We start from the raw sequence: 16,904 nt of genomic DNA, 5'->3' as shown, positions 1-16,904 counted from the left end.
AAGTTATTCCAGCAGAGGGTTGTTTTATTACAACGGTCGCGGGGAGGGGGGGATGCGAGGACAAGAAAAGATCGCAAGGTTGGTTGGGAGATCGTGGCTGCTGGCTACGTCTGGTCGTTTGTACCAACCCCCGCAGCCTAGGTGGTCAGGAACTACAGAGCCAGGGCCTGAGGCTGATGCTCTGCAATGCAAGGTCCGTGACCAACAAGGCCCCCCTCATTAATGAGTTGATCTCAGAGGGGGAGCTGGACCTTGCAGGGATAACGGAGACCTGGTTGGGTCACGAGGGTGGCTTACCACTCGTGGAAATGTGCCCACCGGGTTTCCGTGCATTCCATCAGCCTCGGGCCCTGGGTAAGGGTGGTGGGGTGGCGGTAGTTATACGGGATTGTCTAGAGCCGAGGGAGTTCACTGTTCCTCAGATACCCGGGTGTGAGTCGCTGGGTATGAAATGGGGCCCAGGGAGGCAGTGGGGTCTGCTGATTGTATACTTGGCTCCTCGCTATACGTCAGCGGCCCTACCCGAGCTCCTCGAGCTGGTCTCGGAGACGGCGGTTGAGATACCCAAACTTTTGGTTATGGGGGATTTCAACCTGCCGTCGACGGGAGCAGCGTCTGAGGTGGCTCGGGAGTTCATGGCTTCCATGACAGCCATGGGCCTGACCCAATTAATTCAGGGCCCCACACACGAAGGCGGCCACACACTGGACCTTGTCTTTGTATCTGAGCAGTGGACGAGTGATCTGGGAATAGGGGATTTAGATATTACGCCCCTGTCATGGTCAGATCACTCATGTCTCCGGCTGGACTTCCCTGGCGCTACCCTCCACCGTGAGGAGGCGGACCCAGTTTGCTCAAGCTGGTACCGCCCCAAGCACTTGATGGAACCGGATAGGTTTCAGACGGAGCTTGGGCCACTACCTGTAGCCCTGACCCGCGCTCGGTCGGAGGACCTAGTCGACGCCTGGAATAGGGCGACGGCGGGGGCCTTGGACCGGGTTGCGCCTTTGCGACCTCTTCTATGGCAGCGACCCACCCGGGCTCCCTGGTACACCGAGGAGCTTAGGGTGATGAAGCGCCATAGGAGACGTCTAGAGAGCAGGTGGAGGTCCTCACGCTCCGAGTCTGACCGAACACAGGTAAGAGCCTATTTACGGACCTACCTTGTGGCATTGAGAGCGGCCAAACGTAGACATTGTGCCGCTCTCATTGCGTCTGCGGATAACCGCCCTGCCGCCCTGTTTAGGGTGACCCGCTCTCTCCTGTCACAGGAGACGCGGGGGGCACCCTTGCAGGGAAGAGCAGAGGAGTTTGGGGAATATCTGCAGGACAAAGTCGCTCAGATCCGGAGCGGATGGGGCCCCTCCAGTGGACCAGACGGGCCGTCAACAGTGAGTCTTGTGAGTCCACTCTGGGAGGAGTTTGACTCTGTTGCCCCCGAGGATTTAGACGGGTTGCGTGGATGGCTGCGTCCCACCACATGTTCAATGGACCCGTGTCCCTCCTGGTTGGTACTGGCATCCTGGGAGGTGACGCGAGGCTGGCTTCTGGGCCTGGTGAACGCCTCATTGAGTGAGGGTTCCTTACCGACTGCCTTGAAAGAGGCGGTGGTGAGGCCCCTACTCAAGAGGCCTTCACTTGACCCAACGGAGCTAGCTAATTACCGTCCAGTCTCCAACCTCCCCTTTTTAGCGAAGGTTGTTGAGAATGTGGTGGCGCAGCAATTTCCACGTCGCCTTGATGAATCCGTATATCTAGACCCACGCCAGTCCGGCTTCCGACCCGGGCACAGCACAGAGACAGCCTTGGTCGCGTTGGTTGATGATCTCTGGAGGGCCAGAGATAGAGGTTGCTCCTCTCTCCTGGTCCTATTAAACCTCTCAGCGGCTTTTGATACCATCGACCATGGTATCCTATTGCGCCGGCTGGAGGGGATGGGAGTCGGAGGTTCGGCTCCTACCTCTCCGGCCGGATGCAATGTGTGTTGACTGGGGGGCAGAGGTCGACCCCAAGGCCACTCTCTTGTGGGGTGCCGCAGGGGTCGGTCCTCTCGCCCCTTTTGTTCAACGCATGTGAAGCCGCTGGGTGAGATCATCCGTGGTTTTGGGGTTGAGTACCATCTGTATGCTGACGATACTCAGTTGTACATCTCAACCCCAAGCCACCCCAACGAGACTGTCGAAGTGATGTCCCGGTGTTTGGAAGCCGTCGGGGTCTGGATGGGGGACAACAGACTCAAACTCAACCCCTCCAAGACCGAGTGGCTGTGGCTACCGGCAGCTCGGTTCAGCCAGCTGATTCCATCACTGGCCATAGGGGGCGAACAATTGCCCCCTGTGGAACGGGCGCGCAATTTGGGCGTCCTCCTAGATGCCCGGCTGTCAATGGATGATCATGTGGCAGCCGTGGCAAGGGGGGCGTTCCACCAGGTTCGCCTGGTGCGCCAATTGCGCCCCCTTCTGGACCGGGATGCCCTACACACAAGTCACTCATGCACTGGTGACATCTCGCCTGGACTACTGTAACGCTCTCTACATGGGGCTTCCCTTGGGACGCGCCCGAAGACTGCAGCTAGTCCAGAACGCAGCCGCACGGGTAGTCATGGGGAGTACTAGGTACTCCCACGTAACACCTCTCCTGCGCGAGCTGCACTGGCTGCCTGTAGTCTTTCGGGTGCGTTTCAAGGTTCTGATTACCATCTTTAAAGCGCTCCATGGCATAGGGCCTAGCTACCTGCGGGATCGCATCCTCCCACACACATCCCTGCGGCCAATTCGCTCTCACAGGGAGGGGCTTCTCCTGGTGCCGTCCACTAGGCAATGCCAACGGGCGACACCGAGGAGTAGGGCCTTCTCTGTGATGGGCCCAACCCTCTGGAATGACCTCCCCCCCGACATTAGAACCACTACTGACCTCCGCTCCTTCCGACAGAAGTTGAAGACACACCTGTTCCGACTGGCTGGTGTGGCATAATTTATGTCTACCTCCTGGCATACACATTTTTTACTGGTTTTTAGAGGGATTGTCTCTTTTAAATTTAATCTTACATGATATTGGGATTTTAAATTTTGTATATTCTGATTTATTTACTTAGCTGTACAGTTTTGCATATTTTTATCCTCCTCTCATATACGTATTTATGTATCTATTTATTATGTTTTAATTTGTTGTATTTTGATACGGACTGTACACCGCCCCGAGTCCCTTTCGGGAGAGGGGGCGGTCTATAAGCGCTAAGAAATAAATAAATAAAATAAATAAATTATTTCTGGAAAACTTTATTTTGCTTAGAAGTTTCCAATGTTGTTTTTGGTTGAATTGTAGCCACCTTAGAACCTTTCAATGTTAGAAAAACAGAACATATCTTTCAGAAATTTCAAAAGAATTGCAAGGCCTTACTTGGTTTCTGAATGTTTCCTATTCCAGGATAAGAAAAAATGGTAAAGAATAGCGCAGCCTTTGGGAAGAAAATGATTGTGCTAATAATAGATTGTAGTAGGTTGTCTTATTTCCCACGATTGTACATTTTTCTTGGATCTTTTATACATTCTTCTAAGCAACATATTTTATTTTTCTACAACTATTCTTAATGTGGCAATAATCTTACTATATGATTCAGCTTTATTTCTTTTTCTTTTTTTGATAAAATTCCACAAGCCAATTGGTGTGATGTCTGGTTGCAGTAGTAATATTAGTAAGAATGAAGCTCTATCAAATGTAATATTTTGCTTACATGACTGCATTGTACAACTCATCAATACATTTGTTTTACTGAATTAGCTTACATATGTACATACTGAATTTTGAAAAATAGTCTATTTCTGTAACTCAGAATCATGTTTTAGGACTTCCTGGCACACAGGAAGATTGCATGATTAAGTCTCTTTATAAGTCATTGACCAATTAATATCAGCATAAGTTTCTTAAGTATTAAAAGTTTATGACATATTTAAGAAGACGTTACTTTAAAAATTATACTGCTTTGACCCCCTCCAAATCACTTCCTCTCCCAAACAAAACAAAACTCATGATTTCATTATGATTAGAGTTGGGCAAGAAATATAATATTCATTTTTAGTAATCACAATTTAAGAAATAAAACAATAAAACCTTACAAATTCATAATATAAAAACGTTTCACTAGAAATAAATTTAAAATCATTTTTCTTGGGAAGTAGATTAATATTATATAATTCCTGTAATCTGTTGTCCGGAATTTTCAGGCTCATTTTATTCATTTACAGTACTTTGAACTGCTCTTTATAGAACCAAGTGTAAAAACTTCTGACTTCGCTACTTGATTTTTTTAGGCACAGCAGGAACAAACGGTGATAACAATCCATATTTGTGTGAGCTGCAATTCTATTAGAACTCGGATGAGATGAAAAATTTATGGATGCGGAAGGTTTTTTTTTTATATATTAACCTTTTGGTTTGTCTGCACTCTATCGCACAACAGCTCTATGAGCTCTTGACTTTGAAAAGGTTGTACATTTATGGCATATGCTCAGAAGTGAATGCCAAGCTAATCTTATTTTCCAGGCTTCTAGTTCTTTCGAAATCACATTAAAAATACTTGTAGTATTATTCCTTTCATCTATTTAAACTTCCAGTCATTTGCATTTTACTGTATTACACTGAATATGTTTACATTTAATTGCAGGTTATATGGCAGTTTCTTATTGCAAGTACCGTTATAAATCTTCTAAAAATAACTCATTATTTATAGCTAGATATATCATATCCAATTGGCTTCACAAAGTTGGTTATGTTTATATTATATAATAGGGCACAAATCAGCCAATTGCATTTAAGTTAAGTATGTGGATGTATGGTTAGAAGCAAAGAAAAATCAGAACTAACCATCCTGTATCTTAAACTACCTTTTTCAGTTTCATCCTCTATGATTTAATGATTACTAGATTTAATTACTGGATTGCCATATTATTTTTTCTGCTACTAAGACCCCCACACCTTCAAAATAAATATAATAGCACTGGATTGCATTAGAAGCTTGATTGCTTCACTTTCACCCTGTTCAAGGATGAGAGGAAAACACTAATGAGCACTGATGTTAACTAATCAGATGAAACATCTGCAGGCAAACAAAGTTTAGAAAATACCAAAATTCTCTACAGTTTACCAAATGTGGATAATATATGAGACCATTAATTAAACCCGGGCTGAGTTTTTACAGCACAAGAATAAATGTAGACAACTGTGTAAAACCAGCCAAAGTGCCTTTTTTATAATACAAGGAATTTTGAGAACCGAGGTAAGTAAATCAGGGATCAATTAGCCATAGGGTAGAACACATCATGCAAAAAAAAAAAAAAAGCCAAATTTCCACAGGCTGCAACTTACAATATGGAAAAAAACCACCTGTTTAATTATTAGCAGGGCTCTTGTTATTAAATCAGACAATGCAGTGGTGCATAAAGACTGCGGAGCTGAAAAATGACTTGTGTTGGCATAAAGATTCAATTGCGGAAAAAATCCGAGAATTCCTCTATTTTCTGAGTTGGTTTGTTGAAAAGAACGGCAAAACTTGGTATTTCGAAACTATTACACTTAAAAGTCCGATTTTCCTCTAAGCAATTCAAATAGTTGCCGGCGGGATTTTCTAAAAAATGACACAAGATTTCGCATTCAAATAAACCCAACTCAAATAAACCCAGATTCTACACGCATAAAAAAAAGCAAATAAAATCTACAAAAGAACAGTTTTAAATTTCACTATTTTACCTACTTAAATACACAGAATATAATGCGCAGAAAAATTTACAGTACATTACATTTTAAAATGAAAAAAAAATCTAGACACTCGGACAGGTATAGATAAAAAGAAGAAAAGAAACTCAGATCTGAGTTTGAAAACCCAGCACTGCCAACCGTGGTTACCATTCAGAGGAGCGGAGAGTTCCAACAAAGAACCGCGGCAGGAAATCCGGTCTGCATTCTGCGGCTCCTTCTCGTCTTTTTATCTCTATGGAAAAACAGGGTTCCACAGACCCTTGGAGTCCTCTCATCCGGGGTTCGTCAAGTAAATAGAATTCTGCGCAAGCGCGGTAGCGGGAGGTTCTGCCTGCGCTGTTGCGGCTGTATGATTTACGCTGGAGAGGGGAAAGGGAAGTAGCTGTGTATGTCTATGTGTGTGTTTTCTCCTGCCGGCTGCGCGAGACCGGAGGGCAGAGGCTCGGAGGAGACCGAGTAAGAGACGCCCACCTCTCTTCTCCTCCCCACCTCACGTCACGCGCTGCCGGCTAGAGAAATAGCAGTTGCGGGGCTGAGAAGCGGCATTCCAGCGTGGCCACCATCCCTAGGGGACAGGCAGGTGAGAGGCCGAGTCCCCTAGACTCGGTTTGCTGAGGAATCCTTCCTTGCTCTGTCTGGGATCAAGGGATACCATGCCTGCCTGCCTCTGCTTGGGGTTTTGATGGGGCACCTCGCCGATTTGGGCATTGGTGGGGCACAAAGAGGCTTGTCCCAACTAGCCTCGCCCCCTCTCAGCACAGCGATAGGCTTTAAGAACTTACTAGATCGGAGGAGTGTTTTAAAGTCTCTGGCTCTGCTTATGGATACGCTGAATCAGAAGCGAGATGTGGTGACCCAGCTGGTGGGGGGTCAGTCCATTGTACTGGCAGTCTTCGAATTACAGCCGTTCATTTAGTGACCGTTCAAAGTTGCAATGGCTCTGAGAAAAGCGACTTATGACCGTTTTTTTCACAGTTACCACCTTTGCAGCATTCCCTTGCTCATGTGATCAAAATTCAGATGATTGGCAACTGGTTCATACTACCATTTCAGTGGGGGGGGGTGTCACGTGATCCCCTTTTGTGACCCTCTGATAAGCAGAGTCAATGGGGAAGCCAGATTCACTTAACAGCTGGGTTACTAACTTATCAACTGCAGTGATTCATTTAACAAGTGTGGCAAGAAAGGTCGTAAAATGGCACAAAACTTACTTAAAAATATCTCAACAGAAATTTTGGGCTCACTTGTGGTCATAAGAGGAGGACTACCTGTATAAATCCAGAAAATTGAGTTAAAATACCGCCAATGTCCTTTGGCTAGCACTGCCAGAATTTCCAGGATTAATTTTTTAAATGTCCTAACATCTGTGCAGGTTTAAGGCCATGGTTATGAAAGCTGCTGTAGATGATGATGATTCAGGATGGGAGATGAATATAGCTGAGAAGATGGAAAAGGGTAACACAAGCTGGATAGACATCACCCAAGATTTTGAAGATTGCTGTAAAGGTAAGTCACGCTGAATATGGAATTTAGATGATGCTTCTAAACATAAACAGGAATTGTGAAAGAGTATTATGAGAAAATTTGCAATATATATAACCAAATATTTTTCTGGAGAGGATTGAGCGGTATTACTTGAAAGCATCAAATAGTTTTGATTGCCCCGAATTGTCAAAACTCAGTTCACTCAGTTCATTAATGGCATCAGATGACACAACCCTTTTGTGTCTTGTTTCCTGATATCTATATGTTTGAAAAATGCAGAACTAGACTCCTGATAGGCCTATGATGACGATTCGGTAAAGGTAGCCCATGACTTACAACCATAATTAAGCCTGGAAGTTATAGTCATTATTTGTGATTATTATAAAGGGGGAGTCACATGACTAATCCGATTTTACATCCTTTTTTGCGGCAGTCGTAAAGCGAACGCTGTGGTCATAAAGCAAACCCATTCGCAATGGGCCAGTTTTTGCTGGAAACTGGAAGTAAACTGCCGTTTCCTGCAAGCCTGTTGTAAATTGATGTCTTGTGACTGCAGGGCACTGTAAATGGCCATAAATGCAGGCCGATAGCCAAGTGCCCCAAATTTGGTCATCAGAGCACTGGTGGGGAAGCAGTTGTTGAAACTTCGAAATTAGTCATAAGTAGCTTTTGAGGGTAGGTTGTAACTTCACGTGATTGATAAGCAACTGGTTATAAGTCAAGGATTACCTGTAGAAATATATATTTTCACTGTGTGAATTTATTTTTGATTATATGATGTATATGAAAAAAAAACATCTGGAGTGTTTTCTAATTAACTCTTTTGTAATTCTTTTTTAGAATTGAAGTTAGGAGAGTTGCTTCATGACAAACTGTGAGTTCATCATAAGAACAGAAGTTTATGCTTGTTATATATATATATATATATATATATATATATATATATATATATATATATATATATATATATATATATATATATTCAAATGTGAAACAAATATTTGGTAGATCCTTCCCTCATTTCCGTGGTACATTCTGACATTTTGGGTATAAAAGTGTATGTCAGTATATAAATAGTATGGACAATTAAAATTTTTATTACTGTAAAATATACATCTTAAATCAAACGAATTCTATATAAAAGTTTGAAATTAGGCAATATTCTCTATTAATTTGTTTTGATAATGTTTGTAGAAAAAAATCTGTTAAAGCTTGAAATATATTTTTAGATAAAATCAATTTCTTTCATCTGTCATAAAAATACACTTGGGTTCAGTGGTTTTTGATAGTGTATTATAGAAACAACTCTTATTACATCATTTTATTTTTTAAATACATTGTTAATTTAAATATTGGACTTTGTAGTGAATTTCATTGAACTAGTTGGTTTTAGATTTTCATATGAATTCTAGCTAAGGTAAAAATGGCATTTTTAATTTATGTTAATGTCTTGGGGTTATTGGGATTATTCATTGAAATGTGATTCTTGGTTTAGGATTTCTGTATTAGAAGTTACAGAAAAAGTTATTAACATATCTGGTTATGACTAATTTATCCCATTAACTTCAATGAATCTTACGAATTTGAATGCAAACCAGTATAAATAGGGTGATAATGCTACTAAAAGTAATTTTTAATGGAAGTGGATAGCTTTGCTTAATGTTAGATTTAGAGAGAGATTATTTGTCCTAAGTACAATAATCAGTAAACTTTTCTCTATGCATTCCTGTTCTCACAATTTCAAAATGCTACAGGGTCATCTAAAAGATTGTATAATGTATTTATGTTAGCAGAAATATATTTGGGGTCTGATTATCTACTTTCTTACTATAAAAATGGTAAAAGTAGATGAAGATAAAAATTATGGAAAATAAAAATTATATTCACATATTATAGATTTATAGATTTTATGTTATAGAATTATAGATTTTTTTTACTGAAAATAGCTAATATTTTTCACATTCTCTATTTCTACTTGCTTAAGAGTATATTCTGGATGTACTTTTTAAGATGGATATTTAAGTTTGCACGATACATTTAAACTGCATAAGCATTAATTTTTGTTTAAGTTGCTAATACAAACTTAATTATTCTCTTTTCTGAACATCCTTAGTTTTGGTCTGTTTGAAGCCATGTCTGCTATTGAAATGATGGATCCTAAGATGGATGCTGGTATGATTGGAAACCAAGTTAATCGTAAAGTTCTTAACTTCGAACAAGCTATCAAGGTTAGTTTTAGTGTCAACTGTTTAATAAATCATAAAAATAACGCATTGTTATATGACTACAAATATTGTGACAAGTGTGAATTTCTTGCATTAAGAAAGAGAAGGCTTTAAGTTCTGCTTCTTTTTCTCTCTTATACTACATTGAAGATCCTTTAACTGATGAAAAGGAAAAAACAACCAATAATATTTAAAAACACATGACTTCTGAGAACACATCACATTTACGAACATTGTGGCAGTTAATGCTGAACAATGATGCGTTGATTTTCTGGTTTAGAGCAAATCATGCACACTGAAACTTGATCCTAATTAAAGAATGTCTCTTGTATCATAAACATCTTAAGAGCACCCAATGAAATAATTCTGTTGAGGGTTGATGATATTTATGTTTAATTTATAAATAGTCTGCAAAATAAATAGATTTAAGGTAGTTTAAAGTATTCTCAAAAAAACAACAATGAAAATTTTTATTAAAATTTGAGTTTTAAGAAAGAGCCTTATGAGTTATAAATGAAGTAAAAACCAGAAAAGCCTGCTAAAATATTAGATTTCAAAAGCTAGGCAAAGAAGTATGATGTCATCTTCCTAAATATGTGAGTGAATGAACCATCTAATCCTTGGATGACAAATTAGTCCAAAATTGGAGGACAGCCAGAGGAAACTCCTGTTTCTTTCCTCCTACTCTTCTAATTTCTCAAAAGAGTGGGACTTTTAAACTCTCTTCTTAAGTCAAGTGTATAAAACAGGTTCTGCTTTAACGTGATCCTGAAGGTAGCTGTAGTTTCTGAATCTTTGAAGACAGGCTCATGTAAAATGTGTGGGGGCAACCAAATCTGGAGGAATTAAGGCATGAATTATTGTGACCAGAGCCCTTGGTTCCTAAGCTGGGTATAGACAAAGCTGTTGAAAATCTCCCCTATGAGTGCTGTCAGCTACATAAGCAGAATCTTGAGTTTGACACTCCTGATCTAGGGCCACTGGAGTCAATGGTTTTTGAGAAAGTACACCTACCGTTCTGATTTTCAGTTTGAGCAGGCTTTGTCCCATTGAGTCCTTCAGTATCCCAGGCTTTGAATAAAGATAATTTACAGCATCTCTAATACTGGAACTGGACAGCATATACATTTAAATTAAAAAATGAGTGTAGAAAATGGACTAGGTTGTGTAGCAACCCGCTAGGAGGAGCCACCAGCTCTTTTTTCTTGATTGCATATTACATTATCTAGATCCACTCACTCAGGACTGTGATAATGATTAATGATACTGAGTGCTGCTGAGAGGTTTAACAGGATATGTGATTGCCCCTGTGCTCATTCAGGTGCTGATAGTCATCCAGTGGAGCAGCAGCAGTGCCGTTTCCATTTCATCTGTGGGCCTGATTGAAAGGCATTGAGATAATCCATTTCATCCAGAATTCTCTTATGTTATTTTCTTACTACTCACTATTTAGGAATGTAAAACATCTTGAGATTCTCAGAAGGATTTACAGAGTAATCAGGAGTTGGTCAATCCTAATCAAAGTTGTACAACACAGGAAATTTAAAAAGGAGCAAGCAAAATGAAAACAGGATAACTCAAATACCTATTGTAAATAATGTCCGCATTCATTTTCTGGAGAAATAGGCAACCTTCTGCAGGAGGGGATTGTAGCTACGTTTGTTGGGAATAAAGACCATAATGGGCAGGATGATTCAAAGTGTGAATGACCATATCACATTAGGGGGATGTGGGCAAAGGCAGGATATTCTGGCCTTAGGAAGAGAGGGTTGTTTTTTTTTACCTATTACACCCGTTTTAGGGCTTAGGTTTTTGTACATTTCCCACATTAAAACAATAAGAAACAAACATAATTTTTTCAGAGAGATAGTTGGAGAGAAGTCCAGGGATCACAAAAATATGTTAGGGAGCACACTGAGGCTTTAGATTACAATACTGACTGATAAGAAAAACTGCTACAGTAATAGATTGTCCTTTTTTTCTCCTTTATAGGTCAGTTAGTTTTGCCTGTCAGGAGAGAACCAATCCCTTGCCTCAGCTAGTAATTGCAACAGTAAATGGAAATATTTCCTCACAATTTTATTTTCACTTATTACTAATAGAAACCTCACGTTTTCCCCCTTGTTCTTTTAAAGGATGGGACCATTAAAGTTAAAGACTTATCCTTGCCTGAACTGATAGGAATAATGGACACTTGCTTTTGCTGCTTGGTAAGACTGTAATGTTTTTAGTGTTGCTTGAGTGGAAATAACTTCTTTCTTTAAGCCTTTAAAGTAGGTTTTGGATTAATAAAAGCAGAACTGAAGCAGTTTATGCCCTTGGTTCTAAGCAGAATATTTTAATTCTGAATAAGTCCAATTTATTAACTCATTTTCAAGGTTGTAGCTTCAAAAACCTGATGTAGAAAGTAGATCTTATTAAAGATAATAAGATTACTTGTGATAAAATAGTATTCATTGTGCCTGAAAATTAAGTTGGTGCATTTTCTGAAAGAAATAATTTCTAAAGCCATTGTGTTTGGACACAACTTTAATAAAGCGGGATTCCTATTTTGAACTTACAAAAGCTTTTCCTCTCCATACATGATAATAGTATAGGGTGGGTGCAACCAGTTTCTTTTATAATAGGGGACCAAGATGCATAACCATATGTCAGTGCAGCCCATGAATAGAATTGAAAGGCACAGTAGACTACAATATTCTGGATAGAAATAGGAAGGGATTTATCTGGCTCCCCCTAACCCCCAAAATGGTCCATATTACAAAGGCTCTGGCTAGAGTAGGATTATTATGGCTGTACTAGAACATTGCACCATAACATCATCAACCACTTGGCCCTAATGAAAGTAAATGTAGTCTAGTCAAAACTAGAGTAGACTGGGGGCTACTCTGCGATGTAACTACAATGATGGTTTTCCCTTTATTATAAGGGATAGCAAGGTGCCCTTTAGATTTTTTTTTCATTTCATTATTTTCTTGGTTTCATTCTTGTTTTCTTTTGTAAAGCAATGTTATAAGTATGCATAATTAAGTTTTGTTATCCTTATGAACCTCTTTTAGGCTTGTCCCTTTTTCAGGTTTATCTTTTAGTTTTTTTCCAAGAAAATATGGTCACCATAGGTATAACCGTTATCATAGTTTTAGGTAGGATATTTAAGTAGATACTCAATGAGAGGGGTTTGTGTGTCTGCATGTTATTATATCCATGTATTATTTATACCACGACTGAAAAATATTCCAGGCTCAAAGTAACATTTTCAAGAGTTCTGCCTGAATAGCAAAGCAAGAAATTTTTTAAAAGTTTCTTCCATGCTCAGGACAAAACAAGATTTTTGTTGTTGTTGTTGTCTTAAATATTCTGATGCCCCACAAATGGCTTCATGTTCCTTATTACCTTCTCAATATTTTCAGATAACATGGCTAGAAGGCCATTCCTTGGCACAGACAGTATTCACCTGCCTCTACATTCATAATCCTGACTTTATTGAGGATCCTGCTATGAAGGCATTTGCACTGGGCATCCTGAAAATTTGCGATATTGCTAGAGAAAAAGTAAACAAAGCATTAGTATTTGAAGAGGTGAGTTTCTTCTTGGTTTAATGTTTTCTCTTTTTCAATAAACTTGCATTCCTTCAAGATGCAGTTGGCTATTCTTATCGTTTTTATCCATTATTTCTTATTTCCTATCTCTTAGTATCTTTGTCTTTTTAATTATAGTGAGCTCTTTCTCAAGATACTAATTTTGCTTTTACATTTTATTTGCTGTAGTTTATAAGCTTTTCCTCTTGCTTTCAGTTAAAGATACACTTTCTGGAACATCTCCTTCCATAGTTGTGTAGGGTAGCTTACATGTATAGATGCAAAACTCTTCATTCCTTTGTGCTTGATGTATCCCTCATTTTGTACTGAATGCTGTTATAACAGGTTTGGCCCTAAGTCATACAGAAGTGGGAATAATATTAATTCCTAAAATATGGAATATTAAAATTTTGTTATATTCCACATGTCTTGTGAGTGTATTCTGAAAATATCTAGTGATACAAATGCAGGCTAACATGCTTCTTGCAGAAATTCTGTGAAGCAAATTGCTACTTGTGGCAAATATGTTTTGACTGCAAAACTCTGTTCACTCCACCCCCTGCCCACTTTTGTATTTAGGAAGATTTTCAGGCTATGACGTACGGATTTAAGATGGCAAACAGTGTGACAGATCTTCGAGTTACAGGTAAAATTCAAATTCATTGTCTCTTTGTTAGTTTGAATAAATAAAGTCTTAAGTTTTATTATTATTTTCTATAGTGTGTTTCTTCATTGGTTGTAAGCCACCTAGAGTCACTGTGAACAAGTGGGCAGCTATATAAGTTTTCTGAATAAAATAAACAAATAAATAGGTTTCAAAGTTGTATTACAAATAGTAAGATTCTAACAAGAAAATATTTTTATGCATGCATTTTGAAGTAGGAATAAAAACTGAACATCCAAGTTCTTAATTAGTACAAAAAATTAAAGACAAGGTGATCTTGGACCACACTGAAAACCAAAGTCAGTAATTGGGTGCAAATTCCTGACCAGATATATTAGGGGTTTGTTTTCTGAAGCAAGTTATTTTTATCTGTATCATTGACTGTCTTCAGTACTGTTCTTGGTAGAAGTACATTATATATGATTAAATTCCTCATCTTTGATCGGTGGCTAAAAGTAATCTTGCCTCCTGTCCTTTCTGAAAAATTTTCTAGATTGCTTTGGCCCCAGAGACATGCTAGAAAAAATAGGAGTAGACTTTAACACAGTTGGAAACCAAGTAGATGATGCTTTACCAAAACATATGGTGTCTTTCTTTTTTAAAAAAGTCAAAAATCAGCTTTCCAAGATTCTTGGAAAACACCTGGATCTATTTGTCCTGTTCTCAGACTTTTGTATCTAAGTGATTTTTTCCCCCCAGTAGCATTCATATTGCTGAACTGAGTAATATTTTTCCATGCTAAAGGTATGCTAAAAGATGTTGAAGATGACCTGCAACGGCGAGTTAAGGTATTTCTGTTGGCTATTTCAGAAGTTAGATATATAAAGCTATTTCTAGTATAATGAAATATGGACAAATTGTTCAAATATACAACACTAATATTTTGACTATAACATACAGGATCAATAAAACTGGTGGGGTGTACTTAAAAATGTAAAAGTCGTTCCCTGCTGTATGATATATTTGGCACAGAGATAGTATGAATGGCAAGAATTGGGAGATTGGTAGGCATTTGGCTTGTTACATTGTTAATTTCTATGATCTTGTCCCAAAAGGTAAGGCTCTCGTTTAATTGAAATTTATTTTTGAACTACTTTAGGAATGAATATAAGATTATTCTAATAAGATATCAAACTAAGAGAGATGGCGCAGCTGTTTTTATTCACTGTTCTGTTCAAGGAGTGGGGGGAGTCTTAATCTTCTAGAAAAGAACTTTGACCACCATCACTTCAACTGCAGTTCATTGTAGAGACTTAATCTACAAATACAGCATTCCAATGAAAGTGTAAATCAAGCCAGAATATTAGGGCTATGAAAGGATGTTTAGATGTTATGCTTTAGCTGTTAATGGGATGGATTCACATTTCATAAGTACTTCGTTTCTGATTCCATGGGTGAATTAGAAGTTTTAACGAACTGTTTGTAATATAGAATGTATTACCTATTTTTGCACAAAGATCACATGTACGTGACATTGGACTATGAAGTTATATAATACTTCATTAAATTGTTGTAATGCCTTTTATTTTAGAGCACTCGAAGCCGACAAGGAGAAGAGAGAGATCCAGAAGTAGAACTTGAAGTAAGGATGTTAGTATTCTATACAAGATCAGATAAAAAGCATCCTAAGCTGAAAAGGGGATACACCCAGACAGACACAGACAGACAGACACACACACACACACACACACACAATGATAAATAATTAATTAAAAGAATCATAAGATTCCTGGGTGGGGAGATCGTTTAGGTCTTGATTTTGGCAGAACTTGAATTGGGCATTGCTTTTTTTGGTAATCATGCACATTGATCATATTTAAAGTACAATATTGAAAACGGCATTCTTATACTATTATTATTTAACTAATCCAGAAGGGAATTTGTTTTTTAAAAATTGTTTTGGTGTTCAGAGTAGCAATACAACTCTTATATGTATAGATAATAAACATAGTTTAAGCTTCAAACCTTCTCTTATATAACATTTGAAAATTATTAATTTTGAAATTGATTTTACCATAGCATCAACAGTGCTTTGCAGTTTTTAGCAGAGTGAAGTTTACTCGGATATTACTGACTGTGTTAATAGCCTTTACCAAGAAAGAGGTATGATTAATTGAATATTTTAAAACACATTTTAGTTGCCTCAAATTGTTTCTGTATATTTTCATGCAAGATATTATGAAGAGCTTCTACATTTAGAAACTACAGTAGCATATATGCTCACAAATACACTGAGAATATTAGGTGTCAAAATACACTCAAAAAAATTCAAAATTTCAGGCACCAGAGACATACGCTTACATGTTAATATGAATGGTCTTGTCGTGGCTGAAATATCATGGGATCTTAGGCTGACATTATTTGACATTTCAGTTTTTGCATAATGTTCATTGTAGCATTTCAACATTTTGAGCAGGTAGAGTTCTTAGCGGGCCATGTTGCCACTACCCATTTTAAAAGCTGTCATTTTACTTTCCAATAATCAAAACTATAAGATTGATTTTGAATTTTTAAAACTGAGATGCATCTTTAGATCTAACATACATAAGCAAGAATATGATATAATATAGTATGGTACACTAATATATTATGCTTTCTGTTTTTGTACAAATTCTTAATACAGGTGTTGCTTTATTATACATAAGTTTTAAAATTTGTTTCTGAACAGACTAGTGCAGTTGCAGAAGCTCAGAAGTTGCTGACTCAAGCTGCTGATTTGCTTTCTGCGATTCACAACTTAATACATCATGGTATTCAGGCTCAGAATGATACCACCAAAGGAGGTAAGCATTTATTTTTAGAAATGTTCTCTAGCTCTTGCTGGGAAAGGGTTATTTTAAACTTTTCCGTCTCAGTTGGGAATTCTTCTTGAGACACAAACATATTGAAAACTTTATATTAGTACAAGGAGGTACTTCAGATTTGTTGTTCTAGAAATATAAATATTTAGTAGCCTGTTGGAAGAAGATTGTCATTTTTGTGTGTCAGTGAGATCACCCATAGAATTTTTAAATGGTTTAGCAAAATCCAGACTGTCTAGGAGTCATTCTTTCATCCTCTCTCACTGGGGATCTTCACTGAGAGTCTCTCCAATATATTCTCTTTTCTCCTTTATAGGATAAGTTCAGATTTCTAGCTTTCTGTCATTGTAAATTCAGACTTTACAAGTCCTTAGTATTGCTGTGTAATTTTCAGAAC

The 16,904-nt window shown here is 38.6% G+C and overlaps 2 protein-coding genes across 3 annotated transcripts in view; one reads left to right on the top strand and one right to left on the bottom strand.

The window, feature by feature from the left end:
- AGTPBP1 (ATP/GTP binding carboxypeptidase 1) overlaps window positions 1-6,035 on the bottom strand; it is a 75,434-nt gene extending 69,399 nt beyond the window's left edge. Inside the window, exon 1 of the mRNA XM_081943539.1 lies at window positions 5,902-6,035. The gene's annotated coding sequence lies outside the window, so the exon portion shown is untranslated. The remainder of the gene's footprint in view (window positions 1-5,901) is intronic.
- NAA35 (N-alpha-acetyltransferase 35, NatC auxiliary subunit) overlaps window positions 5,928-16,904 on the top strand; it is a 31,621-nt gene continuing 20,644 nt past the window's right edge. Inside the window, exons 1-11 of one of the 2 annotated variants that reach the window (XM_081943544.1) lie at window positions 5,928-6,034; window positions 7,127-7,260; window positions 8,080-8,113; window positions 9,353-9,467; window positions 11,600-11,674; window positions 12,875-13,042; window positions 13,622-13,688; window positions 14,451-14,494; window positions 15,238-15,288; window positions 15,726-15,809; window positions 16,375-16,489. In XM_081943544.1, coding sequence (XP_081799670.1) covers window positions 7,137-7,260; window positions 8,080-8,113; window positions 9,353-9,467; window positions 11,600-11,674; window positions 12,875-13,042; window positions 13,622-13,688; window positions 14,451-14,494; window positions 15,238-15,288; window positions 15,726-15,809; window positions 16,375-16,489 — 877 coding nt within the window. In that variant the 5' untranslated portion in view covers window positions 5,928-6,034; window positions 7,127-7,136. Of the gene's footprint in view, window positions 6,035-6,054; window positions 6,335-7,126; window positions 7,261-8,079; window positions 8,114-9,352; window positions 9,468-11,599; window positions 11,675-12,874; window positions 13,043-13,621; window positions 13,689-14,450; window positions 14,495-15,237; window positions 15,289-15,725; window positions 15,810-16,374; window positions 16,490-16,904 lie in introns of those variants that run through there. The other variant, XM_081943543.1, reaches the window with a different exon arrangement.

This window comes from Natrix helvetica (assembly GCF_964273705.1).
Source record: "Natrix helvetica genome assembly, chromosome: 2".
Classification (NCBI taxonomy): Eukaryota; Metazoa; Chordata; class Lepidosauria; order Squamata; family Natricidae; genus Natrix; species Natrix helvetica.
Note: the sequence above shows the minus strand (reverse complement) of the source record. Positions and strands in the feature narration are given on the sequence as shown.